The sequence below is a fragment of the Berghia stephanieae genome, chromosome 2 (genome assembly GCF_034508935.2).
Source record: "Berghia stephanieae isolate SIO BIC M18660-M18661 chromosome 2, UCSD_Bste_1.3, whole genome shotgun sequence".
NCBI classification, from domain to species: Eukaryota; Metazoa; Mollusca; class Gastropoda; order Nudibranchia; family Aeolidiidae; genus Berghia; species Berghia stephanieae.
Window position 1 is genome coordinate 108,313,808 of NC_088361.1, and position 15,460 is coordinate 108,329,267.

Genomic DNA, 15,460 nt, shown 5'->3' on the forward strand with positions numbered 1-15,460 from the left:
ATATAAAAAAGGAGCAGCTCCATAACCAGAGCTGCTCTTTATAATATGAATAATTTCAACACTGTAGAATAGTTAAAACTGTCTAAATAGTCTTAAGAAATAGTAAGAAATAGTCTAAATCTTTGACCTACAAAGGTAATCAAGTTACAGACCTTTGGCCAATGAGACAGGATGTGCTTCTTCCACACGTTGTTGATCGAATTTTGGGCAGCCGCCGAAGACACAAATTCCTGCCAATCCGTACAAAATATAATAATTATAATAATAATAATAATGCTGAAAACTTATATAGCGTTATAACTCCGAGATACCAGACTCTAAGCGCTTAAATTACAAATTTACTTTGGCTGAAACATAATCATTCACACACACACACACACAAACACACACACATACACACAAAAACACAAACAACACACAACACAAACCAAACCTATCTTGCTTCTCATACCATCTACTAAAATCGAAACAGATATGTTTTAAGAGAACGTTTAAAAATAGACAAAGATTCTTTTTCACGAATGCTCTGCGGTAAGGCGTTCCAAACAGAGGGTCCGAAATGAGAAAAGGATCTCATTCCAGCATTTTTCCGAATTCGAGGGACAACTAGTTTTGTGGAATCACTGGCCGAACGTAAGGATCCTTTGGGACAAAAATATTTTGCACTTAGTTATTAGGGAATTGTAGGCACCAAAATGACCACAAGGTGCCGACAGTTTTATCACCAGACAGGGAATTTCATCTTTCAAGTGATAATAATGTGAAATTGAATGTAAGCTTTTTAATTAATGTTTTTTTGTAAATAAATTGAAGCTTACATTCAATTTCACATAATTATTTATTTACACTCTTTCAATTGATTGTGCGGCTATGTGGTCTAGTGGTATGACACTTGCTTTCGGATCGGAAGGTCCTGGGTTCAAGCCTCACGCTCGGCACATAGTTGAGTCCTTGGAAAAGGCTCTTTACTCACATTCTCTCACAGTACTCAGGTGTAAAATGAGTACCTGGCCGTTAACAGCGTTGTCTTTGTCCGAAAAATTGTAATATCGCCTAACAGGCGTCATACCCGTCCTAAGGTGAGTAGATGTGACTAATATATAAGGGAACAACACAAAACAAACAACGTTTCGGCCCTTGGCCTTCGTCAGGAGATAGAAAACACAAACACAAATATGTAAATTTACAAAATATCACATTTCGTCGACGGCCTTCGTCAGGAGACAGAAAACACAAACACAAATATGTAAATTTACAAAATATCACATTTCGTCGATGAAATGTGATATTTTGTAAATTTACATATTTGTGTTTTTGTTTTCTATCTCCTGACGAAGGCCAAGGGCCGAAACGTTGTTTGTTTTGTGTTGTTCCCTTACATATTAGTCACATCTACTCACTTTATTTTTTTCTCTCCATTTTACTAGCTCATTTAGGCACCTCCAGCCATGATGCAGATATGTCTGTGGCAGAGATATTTTTTTAATTTACTGAGGAAATTGCTAATCATGGGTACCGTTCAGTTATGGTTTGTGGTGGGGGGGGGGGGGGGGGGGAGGGAGGGTATCAGAGCTTCAAAAGCAGATGTAGTCCAACGGCATAAAAACAATTGAAAGTTTGAATCTTTTATATTCATTTTGTTCAATATAGTTTACAGTCCACAGCTTCTAGTTGCTTAGTATTCAAAGACTGTCTGATTACAATGCAAATAATTCATATTCATTCATTCCAATTTTTCTTACCAAGCCCCCCCCCCCCCCCCCCCCCACCCTTCCCCTTGATAAGGCCGAACCTTTCACCAATTTCATATAACTTTATTAAATGTTATTTCTCTATATAGACCAAAACTAGAATGGGTTCATAACACACAAAAATAGCATAAACTTCAACTCCTGCAGCTTCAATTCTGAACTATTTTCTTCATTATTTGTAATTGGAGTGAACTTGTATTGATTCACAACACAAACCTATAGAACCAATGTTATAACAAAATTGGTGGCGATATTTCTATTGTATAAAATAACTTTAAAATGGATACAGTAATTTCCACGAGAGTGCCTGATGCTTAAATATTCATTCTGCACGCCTAAGAAAGCAGTTTTCTTGTGCAATAGAATTTATTCAATCAAATATGTCAGTTTAAGTGCCGATTTAAAAAATAATAATTTCACTTAAAGGCCCGGTTTGTTTTTGTTTTATTTTGTTTTTTTTTTTTGTTTATTTGTTTGTTTTTATTTTATTGCTGTGTTTTGGTTTGTTTGTTTGGGTTTTTTTTGCCAATAGCAAACATAATTTTAGTTACCCTAACAACAAATTAATTCGGCACTTAAATGTGTTACAGGGTGTGATAAAAGAAGAAAATAAATATGTAATCATTGATTTTTTTTACTTGTTTAGCAAATTAGGATTAACTAGTGTTTTCTTTTTCAGGGGAGAGTCGGAGAGAAATGTTTAGATTCAGTATGTTAGCTGCTAAATTTCGAAACATCTAAAAATGACTTCTTTTAAAATGATTTTGAGACATGACAAAGTCGAGCATTGTTTCCTGAAACCTGACAAATAATGACTATTTTTAAGAACAATGTTTTAGTAAGAAATAACAATGGCTATGTCTAAATAGATACATTCTGAAAAAGAATTAGATGAATTGATATGTGTATTGCTTTTTAAACATAAAAAATGAAAATAAATTGTAGAAAGCAAAGTAATCCTGTCTAATAAATCTGTGACAAATACAAAGGTCTGACAATGTAATTGTTGTGTTTGTGTTTGTGTTTACTGTCTCCTGACGAAGGACAAGGGCCGAAACGTTGTTTGTTTTGTGTTGTTCCCTTATATATGAGTTACATCTACTCACTTTATATTTTTCTCTCCATCTGACAATGTAGTGTATGGAATTCTATGTCATTCGACGTACCATGAATCATGTTGTTTGTATGCCAGTTTTTCTTGCAAGAATCGTAGCCCTTAACTTGGAAAACTTGTGATACTGCCCTGCAGCCAACACCAGATAATCTCAGTGTGTGGCTATGTGGTCTAGTGGTATGACACTCGCTTTCGGATCGGAAGGCCCTGGGTTCGAGCCTTGCTCGGCGCATAGTTGAGTCCTTGGAGAAGGCTCTTTACTTACATTCTCTCACCGTACTCAGGTGTGAAATGAGTACCTGGCCGTTAACAGCGTTGTCTCTGTCCCAAAAATTTGTAATATCGCCTGACAGGCGTAATGTCTCATCCTACATGTTATGTGTTGCTGTTGGCCAGGGACCCCTTGTAAAGCGCTTTGAGCACGTTTAGTGGATATTGCGCTAAATAAAAGCTCACGTTTTTTTGGGGTTTTTTTGGGGTTTTTTTATAAGTGACTATAACTTCTACAATCCAACAGGGGGGATAATCACTTACAATATCTGAAGCTGCTGTAGCAACCTGAAGACATTTCATTTGGCTCCAAATTGGGGAAGGCCGTTCCACAATCTTGATAGCTTTTTGTGGGTCATTGGTGTGGCATTCATCCAGAACGCTGATGGCCAGTCGTTCATAATGTCTGGGGGGTTGTCAAAATCAAAAATCAATTCTTCATATTCATTTTACATCTTTTAAAATCTTTCCATGATTGTGTGTTGTCCCATGACGATGATCAAAGACTGGCAGATTTTTGTTTATTTATTATTTATCATTCATCTATTTATTAATTTATTTATTTATTTATTCATTCGTTTATTAAATTATTCATTTATTAACTTATTCATTTATTAACTTATTCATTTATTTTTAAGAGGCAAATTACTCCTCTCTTCTTATCAATTTATATTGACCCTCAAAGGCCCCTTTTCCCTCGAACAATATGTGAATAGAACAAACTACCACATGACATAATAGACATCACAGACCCAACATCATTTCAATGCGTTTTCCACATATACAAAAACATCGGGATGATTGAATGACCTGAGTCACAGGATTAGTGTGGTGTGATAGGTAACATTTATGTGTATAAGATTTGCCTGTGATGGGCAGAGTGTGCGTTTGCACCTTATGGACTTGAACTTGAAGGCAACATCCCTCATTTGTATATTTCACTGCTAATTTAGAGTTAGGTAGTCGATTAGAAATAATTCATTAGAATTTCCTCCAACTCAAGCATCTTTTCGACTTTTATTTACAAATGTACTGACATCACTAACTAATTTAGCCACGTTCCATGACTGGGTAACGGGGGGTAAAATACATAGATTATCTTAGGATAATTTTTCTTATTCATCTTCAAATAATCTGAATGTCTGACTAAGTATTTCTGTCAATACATGCATGTTGATAAAAGAATAAATAAATAAATTTAAAAAGACTTAACTTAAAAAATAATAATAACAAAAATTATAGAACTCTTCTTCATAAAATGTTGTAATTTAATTCTAAATGTTTCAATACAGCATGAGAGCTATGTAGGTACCAACAGGCAAGTTGTTCCATGACCTGAGAAGATAATCTAGCCTGATCATATTACCATAAACGTGCGGCCATGTGGTCTAGTGGTATGACACTCGCTTTCAGATCGGAAGGTCCTGGGTTCGAGCCTCGCTCTGCGCATAATTGAGTCCTTGGAGAAGGCTCTTTACTCACATTCTCTCACCGTACTCAGGTGTAAAATGAGTACCCAGCCGTTAACAGTGTTATCTCTGTCCGAAAAAAATTGTAATATCGCCTTACAGGCGTCATGTCCCGTCCTAAAATGTTAAATGTCGCTGTTGGCCAGGGACCCCTTGTAAAGTGCTTTGAGCACATTTAGTGGATACTGCGCTATATAAAAGCTCATTTTAAAAAGCTCATTTTATAACTCAATTCAGTTTTCAGCATCTGTTTAACTCTGACATAAGTTTGAGGTCAAAGGTCACATGTTGAGAAAACATTTTTTTTAACTGATTGAAATTGAAAATGAAATGATTAATAATGATAAATTATGATATATAATTTGAAATAAATAATAACGTGACGTTGAATGTAAGCTTCAATTTAATTACAAAAACAGATCAAATGAACGTTTCGGGTTTCCCCTTTATCAACAAAACAGGATGATTGAAACATTCATCTTAACTACGCCACTACCACATCATCTCATTCATCTGTGGTGTTTCAATCATCCTGTTTTGTTGATAAAGGGGAACCCCGAAACATTCATTTGATCTGTTTTTGTAATTAAATTGAAGCTTACATTCAACTTCATGTTATTATTTATTTCTTCGAGCTTCGAGCAGCAACATTTACACTATATAATTTGAATGCATCAAGGCAAAATAATCTTACAATTTGTAGTCGTGAAAGGAATCTCGGATTGTTTGCAAATATTTGGGTAGTCTTGACTCCATCTGACCACACAGTCGGGAGGCAACCAGGGCCGACATTATAGGTTCATCCCCTAATTCCCAAAACAATCTGGCCAGCTCCTTTCTGAAGAATAAGAGGATGAAATAAATCTTATGTTTGAAAAAGAACGATTTGTAAATTATAATATAAAAATATCTATTCTCACTCATTATAGTTAAAACATAGGTAAAAATGTGTGTATGTGTATCCGTGTGTGTGTGTGTGTCTGTGTGTGTGTGTGTGTGTGTGTGTGTGTGTGTGTGTGTGTGTGCATGCAAAGGAAGAAAGAGTGAGTTCAAATTTTTTTCAAGTCAAATATTTATTTATTGTCGGCATTTAAAAAATGTTTCATAGATAATGTAGTCAGGCTAATAGAAGGCAAGTAGAGTGAAAGAGACAGGGAGAAATTGGGAGAACGGAAAAGGAAGAGTGCGTTTTATAGTTATATTTAAAATAAAGGAAAGACAAAACTAGTCTGACCTTACTGGGTAAAGGAGATGGGTAGATAGCTAAAAAATAGAATCAAAATGCCGTAAACTTAGCTTTTGAATTGTAATTTTACCTATAATGTTATAACTATAATGCCAATGTAATATAACATATTTCCTTTTCTTGTTTACCCGAAGAAGGCCAAAGGTCGAAACGTTGTTTACTTTGTTTTGTATCTATTATAAGAAGTCATTATTACTCCCATTATTTTACTATACATTTTACTGACTCAATTAGGCATCTGTAGAGTTTGGTATAATTTCATTTAATACTGCCCTCAAACTTTGTCCAATCCTTAAAATATTGCAAACATTTAAGCTGAGGAATGGTAAATTTGTATTTCAAAATTAGATTTTATTTTATTTTTTTCGTTTCAAATTACTAACTGAAATGATAAAGATACTCAATAAGATATTGAAAATTGAGCTTTATATAGCGCAATATCCACTAAATGTGCTCAAAGCGCTTTACAAGAAATCCAATAATATGTCATATTGAAATTATGTGGTCATTTTCATCATTTATGTCTTTGTGTGACATTTACTGGTAGATTGACATACGACTCATTATTTAAAACATTGACTTAATAACATTTTGGAGTAATTTATGTCCTTAATGTATGATAATCTAAAACAAACAAAAAAATAAGAGGGTGTTGAGAGCTAATATCATTTTCCTCAACAATAGCAAATCTCAATCCAAGGAAATATCAGCTAAGAAAACTTATTAAAAATCAGTTGTTTCATAATATAAGTTATTTGGAAAATCGCCTGTTTGAGAGTTTGTCTTTCCAATCTACTTTAATTAAAGAAAGAGTAACTCTGTGTGTCGTCTACAGGAAAAAACCAGACTGTTTTGTTTTCTGCTATGAAAATGAGCTAGTTCAAAAGGAAAATGAATGAAGTTAATGTTATCTGCCCTTTGTCATATTTTTTTAGACCGCGAAGTGGGTGATTATTTCTCACTAGATTCTCCATCAGACATTAAACGTTAAATGTTACACATAGTTTTGTGTGTTGGTACAATTGATCATGTGGGAAGAACAGGTGAATATTTACTTTAAAACATACCATGATAGCAGTGTGTGGTTTGCTTTGTTTAGCCATCACTGCCATTGTTTATGGAAAAAGGACTAGATCTATTCCGATTGCTCAACTTTCGGACTTCTTGCTTCAGCCTTGGCCAGTTTAATAATAATAATAATAATAATAATAATAATAATAATAATAATAATAATAATAATAATAATAATAATAATAATAATAATAATAATAGTAATAATAATAATAATAATAATAATAATAATAATAATAATAATAATAATAATAATAATAGTAATAATAATAATAATAATAATAATAATAATAATAATAATAATAATAATAATAATAATAATAATAATAATAATAATATAATAATAATAATAATAATAATAATAATAATAATAATAATAATAATAATAATAATAATATAATAATAATAATAATAATATATCTTCATTGTCCCCAAAAAATTGGCAATTTGTCATTTGATTACACATTTATAACAATACAATATTGACATAGACACACTCACACAAGATGCACACTCGTAACATAGTAGTTATCGTAAAAAAAACAAAAACGGCATCATCAACAACATCATCATCATCATCATCGTCATCATCATCATCATCATCATCATCATCATCATCATCATCATCGTCATCATCATCATCATCATCGTCATCATCATCATCATCATCGTCATCATCACCATCTTCATCATCATCATCATCATCACAAGAACCTTCCTAATATTTTCGTTACAATCCTTCACTCTCACCATTCCATTCACCATCTTCATCATACTCCATATTATATTATTCCTGTAACAAGCTATGAGAGGGAAAGCCTGTGGTCCTCCTCTCTCTCTCTCTCTCTCTCTCTCTCTCTCTCTCTCTCTCTCTCTCTCTCTCTCTCTCTCTCTCTCTCTCTCTCTCTCTCTCTCGCTCTCTCTAACTCTGTTTTTCCATGGCTTGTTGATTTCTTTGGGCTATTTATAAATTTATTTACAGATTCAGTGGGTGTATTACGAAGATAACATACATGATGTCACTGATTACTTTCACATTGATAATGTTGCAGGTTTGCTTGTATTCAATATAAGCTTGAGTGGCTCTGCATTATGCTACAACAGACTTGCCAACCGACTGCCACCATTTGAAAAGATTTATCATATTTTTTCCAATATTTATGCTCATTTTCTCCTACTTTTCCCAAAAAGATCATATTTTCAACATGTGCAACCACGCAAAATATCAAATTAAAATTCGTTTAATTTATGGAGACTTATGAAGCTTATTGGATTGGACACACGCTTAGAAAGAACGACTCAACTATAACAAAGCAAGTATTGGACTGGAACCCTCAGGGCAGAAGGTCAAGGGGAAGGCCACGAGGAACATGGAGAAGAATTAAAGAAGCTGATATACAGAGAAGTGGTAAGACCTGGAATGAGATAAAAAAAAAGTTAGCTCGGGATAGAGAAGGATGGAAACTGTTTGTCTGTGGCCTATACCCTGACCCAGGGTGAAAAAGGCAATGGTGATGATGATGATGAAGCTTATAGAGAGAATGAAAATCCTGCAATTCCTATGACAATCATCTGTCTGGCTACTCAGGTTCTCATGTAGGTGGTGACGAAATTTAAATGACCTTCAACTGTTCCAGTTTTATCATTTCTCACCCTTTTTGTTACAAACTGTTGACTTTTTGCATTTAGCATATATTAATCAACATTCCAATATCATCATATTTTGGACCTCAAAGCACATTAAAAAATGAGAAATCATACTAGTTGGCAAGACTGCTACACCATAATAATAATTTAAAAAATTAAATAGAAAATTGAGAGTTACCTTCTTGTAAGGACAGCCCATACCAGAAGTTGTTTATATGGGTGCTTGAATTGGGAAGCTTCATCATCAGCATCTGTATCCGTATCAGTGTTCCCCAACTTTAGAGAATTTCTGGATTTTAATTTTGCAAGTGCTTTTGTTTTTATAGGAGATTTTTGAACCTTTCGTGCTCCCATTGAATATATCATCTTGTCGTCCTCGTATTTGTCTAGTAGACGAGTCAGGAATCCACCAATGTCATCGACAGTGAAATACTCAACATTGGTCACGTTTTTTAAAGCGACATGAAGATAATGGCTATGAGAGAGCTGAAAATGCAAAATGCAATACACTTAATAAATTAATGATTAAAAAAGGGAGGAAAGAAAGAATAAAAATAGAAACATTTATTAGCTCTCATGCTCCGTGGATGATAAAAATGTCAAACAAAAACGATTGAGCTAGAGATCTTTAGCTTCTTGATTACACAAGTTGGATTGAAAAACGTGGACACTTGAATTTGCAGTCAAGAAAAAAAGCTGTTCTACTGATATCATTCTTTTTTTTTGTTTCTTTTTTTTGTTTCTTTTTTTTTTTTTTTTTTTTTTTTTTTTTTTTTTTTTTTTTTAACGATAACTACTATGTTACGAGTGTGCATCTTGTGTGAGTGTGTCTATGTCAATATTGTATTGTTATAAATGTGTAATCAAATGACAAATTGCCTATTTTTTGGGGACATTAAAGATATATTTATTATTATTATTATTATTATTATTATTATTATTATTATTATTATTATTATTATTATTATTATTATTATTATTATTATTATTATTATTATTATTATTATTATTTTTATTATTATTATTATTATTATTATTATTATTATTATTATTATTATTATTATTATTATTATTACACTTTTTCAGTTAACATAATACACCGAGAAATATTTAAAATATCAAGCTGTATCAGTTGGGTTGCAATAAAAGCAGTTTTTAAAATCGATTGAATTGATTGGTGAAAACAAACATTTAAAAAAAAAATGGAGTCTTACAGTGTTATAGAGATGCTGTAGTCGAGTTCTGGTAAGATATTCTCTCACAACAATGCCGTGATTCAGTAGAAGTCGGACAAATTCATGTTTGTCCTCAACTAGGGCATATGTGAAAGCATTTTCCAGACTTCCTGCAGAGTTATTAAAAATATATGACATTTTCAAAATTCTTAATGAGATTAAATAACTTTTTACTCAAATTCATCCTGCTCAAGCATAAGTGAATAGCAAAATTAAATAAAACAATGGGCAATGTCAAAGATGTTAAAAGATCACACAAGGTGGCTTGCCTGTACATTTGTTGTTTATTTTTTTTAATTGATAATTTGCAAAAGAGATACACACTCCTCCTCCTCCTCTTCTTCTCCTCCTCCTCCTCCTCCTCCTCCTCCTCCTCCTCCTCCTCCTCCTCCTCCTCCTCCTCCTCCTCCTCCTCCTCCTCCTCCTCCTCCTCCTTCTCTTCCTTCTTCTCTTCTTCTTCTTCTTCTTCTTTCTTCTTCTTCTTCTTTCTTCTTCTTCTTCTTCTTCTTCTTCTTCTCTTCTTCTTCTTCTTCTCTTCTTCTTCTCTTTCTTCTCTTCTCTTCTTCTTCTTTCTCCCATCCTTTCTCTAGATCACCACCTTTTCCCAGTTGACATCTTCCCTGAAAATCCTGGTTTGTGCAATGTCAGCTCTGTTCCAGGTCATGGCCAAATGAAGTTGACTTTGCATTGAACTCGATGCTTTAGGCCTACCTGGTGAATCAAATTTTATAGTATGTATTAAAAATTGCCACAAACTGAACATACGATAGATGCCTATATTTACAGAGAATACACTCAAGCACTGTTACCTAGAACTCTTCTGGACAAGAAAAAAAGTTGGAGAAAACCATAGTTTGAGGAAACCATGTACAAAGAATAATAAAAAAAATTATGGACATTCGAATGAGTTCATGGAAACTGTGTGTTTGAAGAAAGTGCAGAGATGCCAACCTAGCCTTTTGAAAATCCATATTTTCAAGTCCAAAAACCTGTATTTTAGGATAAAAACCTGTATTCACTACGCCGTGCAGAAATAGATATCAGCGCGAACAATAGCAAGGCAAATTATCTCAAGAAATGACAGAAAGACACAAAGAAAATAAGTTCTGCATGAAAACACTTTACGTGTTGTGATCGTAATTTCGTGGATTTTTCACTTCAACCAAATCCCATATTTTTCATGATAAAACCGTATGCCCGTATTTCGGAAGAAAAACCGTACAGAATACGGGAAACCCGTACTGGTTGGTATCTCTGAAAGTGTAATCGAGGAAACTGTATGCAAGTGCATAATGAATTCCTAATGTCTAAATGCTGTCTGTCTTTTAACTGTAGGGAGTAAGTAATCCAGTAATTAATTAAAAAGAGCTAATTTTGCCAAAAGTAGATAGTGCTCCATTAAGTGCTGCATACTATCACACTGAAAGAATTAAATATCACAGATGAGGTCATGTTTACCTTTCAACACCTTTAAATAATTGTCTCTGATTTGATCTTGTCAAACCTTGACAACTGCAATTCACTCCTCGCTGGTCTCCTCCATAACAAAATGTTTGTACACCAGAGAGTACAGAATTGTGCGGCTAGGTTAGTCCTGGGAAAATCTCATTACGATGATACAAAGGACATGCTTGGAACCCTACATTGGCTCCCAGACATGGCTAGAATTGAATACAAAGTAGCCCTTGTCTGCTTTGGTGTATTTGAGTCTTCTGTCATCCTCTACATTCAACACTTACTCCAACCATACGTACCTATAAGAAATCTTAGATCCCACGACTTAAAATTGTTAGCATCTCCTAAAACTAAACTTTAATACTTTGGTGATAGGTCTCTTTTGAAATTCAGAAGGATATTCCTCAATCTGTGAGATTTTCGAGGTTTATATTAAAAAAAATAAAATAATAAAAACATATCTTTTCAGTAAATATTTACCCGATTGAATTTTTAAATGTATTGTATGTGACTTGTGTATTGATGTTTTTGATGCCAGTTTTAGGCTCTTAATGTTTTGATATTAGTTGATTTGGTCTAGCAATGTTATTGTTACTTGGATAAACAATGTCCTGTTTTTGTTTTGTTTTTTTGTTTTTCTAAAGTGCCTTGAGGTTTCGACGAAAGGAGCTATAGAAATATGCGTATTATTATTAGTATTATAATTTATTATTATTATTATTATTATTATTATTATTATTATTATTATTTTATTATTATTATTATTATTATTATTACTATTATTATTATTATTATTATTATTAATTATTATTATTGTTATTGTTATTATTATTATATTATTATTATTATTATTATTATTATTATTATTATTATTATTATTATTATTATTGTTATTATTATTATTATTATTATTATTATTATTATTATTATTATTATTATTATTATTATTATTATTATTATTATTATTATTATTATTATTATTATCATTATTATTATTTCCTTCGGTCAAAAATTTATATATTGTTTTCTTTTTTTTTTTTTATCGTTTGTGATTTGTTTTCAACCACTATATGTGACATGTAGCATGAAGCATGTAATGGGGAGTCAGATAAAGGGAATTTAACTTGGAATTATTAAGTTAAAGTTTCGTGCATTTTAAGTAATTCCATTTGATCTTTTGTGCGGCTATGTGGTCTAGTGGTATGACACTCGCTTTTGGATCAGAAGGTCCTTGGTTCGAGCCTCGCTCGGCGCATAGTTGAGTCCTTGGAAAAGGCTCTTTACTCACATTCTCTCACCGTACTCAGGTGTAAAATGAGTACCTGGCCGTTAACAGCGTTGTCTTTGTCCGAAAAATTGTAATATCGCCTGACAGGCATCATGTCCCATCCTACATGTTAAATGTTGCTGTTGACCAGGGACCCCTTGTAAAGCGCTTTGAGCACATTTTAGTGAATATTGCGCTATATAAAAGCTCAATTTTTTTTTTTTTTTGCAATCTCCACATTTGACTCAAATTCTAGTATTTCATCTTTAACACTTTACAGGAGAATTCGAGTTTACTCTGACTTACCATCATATTTAATCATTTCCCCGAAAGACCAGGAACTGTAATGCAATTCAGAATTTCCTAGAAGCCTCAGTTAAAAAATTGAGCTTTATATAGCGCATTATCCACTAAATGTGCTCAAAGCGCTTTACCGGTGGGTCCCTGGTCAACAGCAACATTTAACATGTAGGACGAAACATGCCGTCTGTAAGGCGAAATTACAATTTCTCGGACAAAGACACTGCTGTTAACGGCCAGGTACTCATTTTACACCTGAGTACAGTGAGAGAATGTGAGTAAAGAGCCTTTTCCAAGGACTCAACTATGCGCCGAGCACGAGGCTTGAACCCAGGACCTTCCGATCCGAAAGCGAATGTCATACCACTAGACCACACAGCCGCACCTTTAACCTTTAAGCATCTTTAAGTTACATGATATGATATGATATGATATAATATGATATGATATGATATGATATGATATGATATGATATGATATGATATGATATGATATAAGTCCAGATTTATGTAGGCTTTTACAGCCTTTTATCTGCTCTTGTGCATTCGTGAACATATTTAATTCACGTCTCTCAAAACTGGGAATGCCAGATAGTGGAAGGAGGTGTCTGAATTAAACTCTACAAACAGTATTTTTGTTTCACAATGAGCGTCGAGATGGCACTTGAATGCCTGCAATGAAGGGGCGTCGACAACTATTACTTCTCTTATGGTGACGACCGTCAGCTTGCTGCTCTCACCAATTAAATAATTGGGGAAATTATGACTAGAAAGAAATTCTGTCTTGTCATTTAAAAAGGGTTTCTTTCAATACTCAGCATTGGTCTATACGGACATCATAACATTGGTCAGATACGATTATTCATATTAATCACTGACTTTTAAAAAGAAATACCTTTTAATAAAACTGATAGAATCGCCAAGTCAAGTTCTTCATGCTTGTTGAGATTAAAAATAGTAATCTGAAAGACAACAATGTTAATAATACTAAATAGTAGTTATATAATAATGATGAAAATAATAATAATAATAATAAAATAATAATAATAATAATAATAATAATAATAATAATAATAATAATAATAATAATAATAATAATAAAATAATAATAATAATAATAGTAATAATAATAATAATAATAATAATAATAATAATAATAATAATAATAATAATAATAATAATAATAATAATAATAATAATAATAATATAAAAATAATAATAAAATAATAATAATAATAATAATAATAATAATAATAATAATAATAATAATAATAAAATAATAATAATAATAATAATAATAATAATAATAATAATAATAATAATAATAATAATAATAATAATAATAATAATAATAATAATAACAATAATAATAATGTGGTATTTAAAATATTTTATAATATGTAATCCAGATAACTAACAAAATGAATTGCATAGTCCTTGAAATACAATAATAAGGCTCCCTCTTAGGATCAATACAGCTCATTTGGTAGGATATATGACACATTTTATTATGAAACCAAAGAGAACTCAAATCCGGGAAGAGTCAATTTTTTTTTTTAATCGCTCTGTCCACCCACCAGAAGTCGTTGGGTAGTTGGGTTTTCTAGATCTAGTAGAAAATTACTTTACTATAAAGTAAAGTGAGGTGGAGGTGGACAAATATGTTAAACATTAAATAAGCTGAGCACCAAATGTTGATGTATTAACGTATTTTAAATGGTGTTTTCTAAGTGATTTGTAAAGGTCATAAAGTACTGTAAATATTCGAATTTCCAAATTCTCGTTAAATGAATTGACCCAGAATTGCCATAATGGATTCTTAAATATTTGATGTTTCATGCCGTTGAAATAGAATTATATACATATTAATATAGCGCAATTTCACATTGTGATCAAGGTAGTAGAACGATTTTTATGTCACTCTATCTTGTTTTTGATGTTATGCATTTAGGTAAAATACTCTGAGCATTCGCCAGCCTGATATAAAGTACCAACACACAAAACGATGTGTGACCTTAAACGTTTATAGTTTGATTGTTAGAGTTATAAGACAATTGTGTCCAGGATCGATAGCAAACAACAGGTACTGTCCAATTTATGGTGGGGAAATCCTGGCATCACGAGTCTTATAACACTCAATGACTGTCTTTTTGTATCGATTTTAGAGATCAATCAAGCTATTTTATTCAGGTTTGGAGAAGGATTAGTATCTTACAGCAAAGATGGGAGTGGTAACCTAAACCCCTGGTTCATATAGTTTTAACATTGAACATAAACTGTTTTAAAATATGAAAAAGTAAAGGTGACAATCAAAACCAACAAAAAAAAAATACAAACAAACAAATAAAAATTATTTTTTTAAATCAAAAAGCGAAAAAATAAATAAGATAGATAGATAGATAGATAGATAGATAGATAGATAGATAGATAGATAGATAGATAGATAGATAGATAGATAGATAGATAGATAGATAGATAGATAGATAGATAGATAGATAGATAGATAGATAGATAGATAGATAGATAGATAGATAGATAGATAGATAGATAGATAGATAGATAGATAGATAGATAGATAGATAGATAGATAGATAGATAATAGATAGATAGATAGATAGATAGATAGATAGATAGAT

The 15,460-nt window shown here is 32.2% G+C and overlaps 1 protein-coding gene across 1 annotated transcript in view; it reads right to left on the bottom strand.

Moving 5' to 3' along the window:
- LOC144966180 (transient receptor potential cation channel subfamily M member 8-like) overlaps nucleotides 1-15,460 on the bottom strand; it is a 49,971-nt gene that overhangs the window by 15,719 nt on the left and 18,792 nt on the right. The window contains exons 12-18 of the mRNA XM_078902332.1: nucleotides 13,720-13,786; nucleotides 10,404-10,514; nucleotides 9,783-9,916; nucleotides 8,747-9,054; nucleotides 5,299-5,442; nucleotides 3,400-3,541; nucleotides 153-230 (exon numbers count right to left, since the gene is read on the bottom strand). Of these exons, the coding sequence (XP_078758458.1) occupies nucleotides 153-230; nucleotides 3,400-3,541; nucleotides 5,299-5,442; nucleotides 8,747-9,054; nucleotides 9,783-9,916; nucleotides 10,404-10,514; nucleotides 13,720-13,786 (984 nt within the window). The remainder of the gene's footprint in view (nucleotides 1-152; nucleotides 231-3,399; nucleotides 3,542-5,298; nucleotides 5,443-8,746; nucleotides 9,055-9,782; nucleotides 9,917-10,403; nucleotides 10,515-13,719; nucleotides 13,787-15,460) is intronic.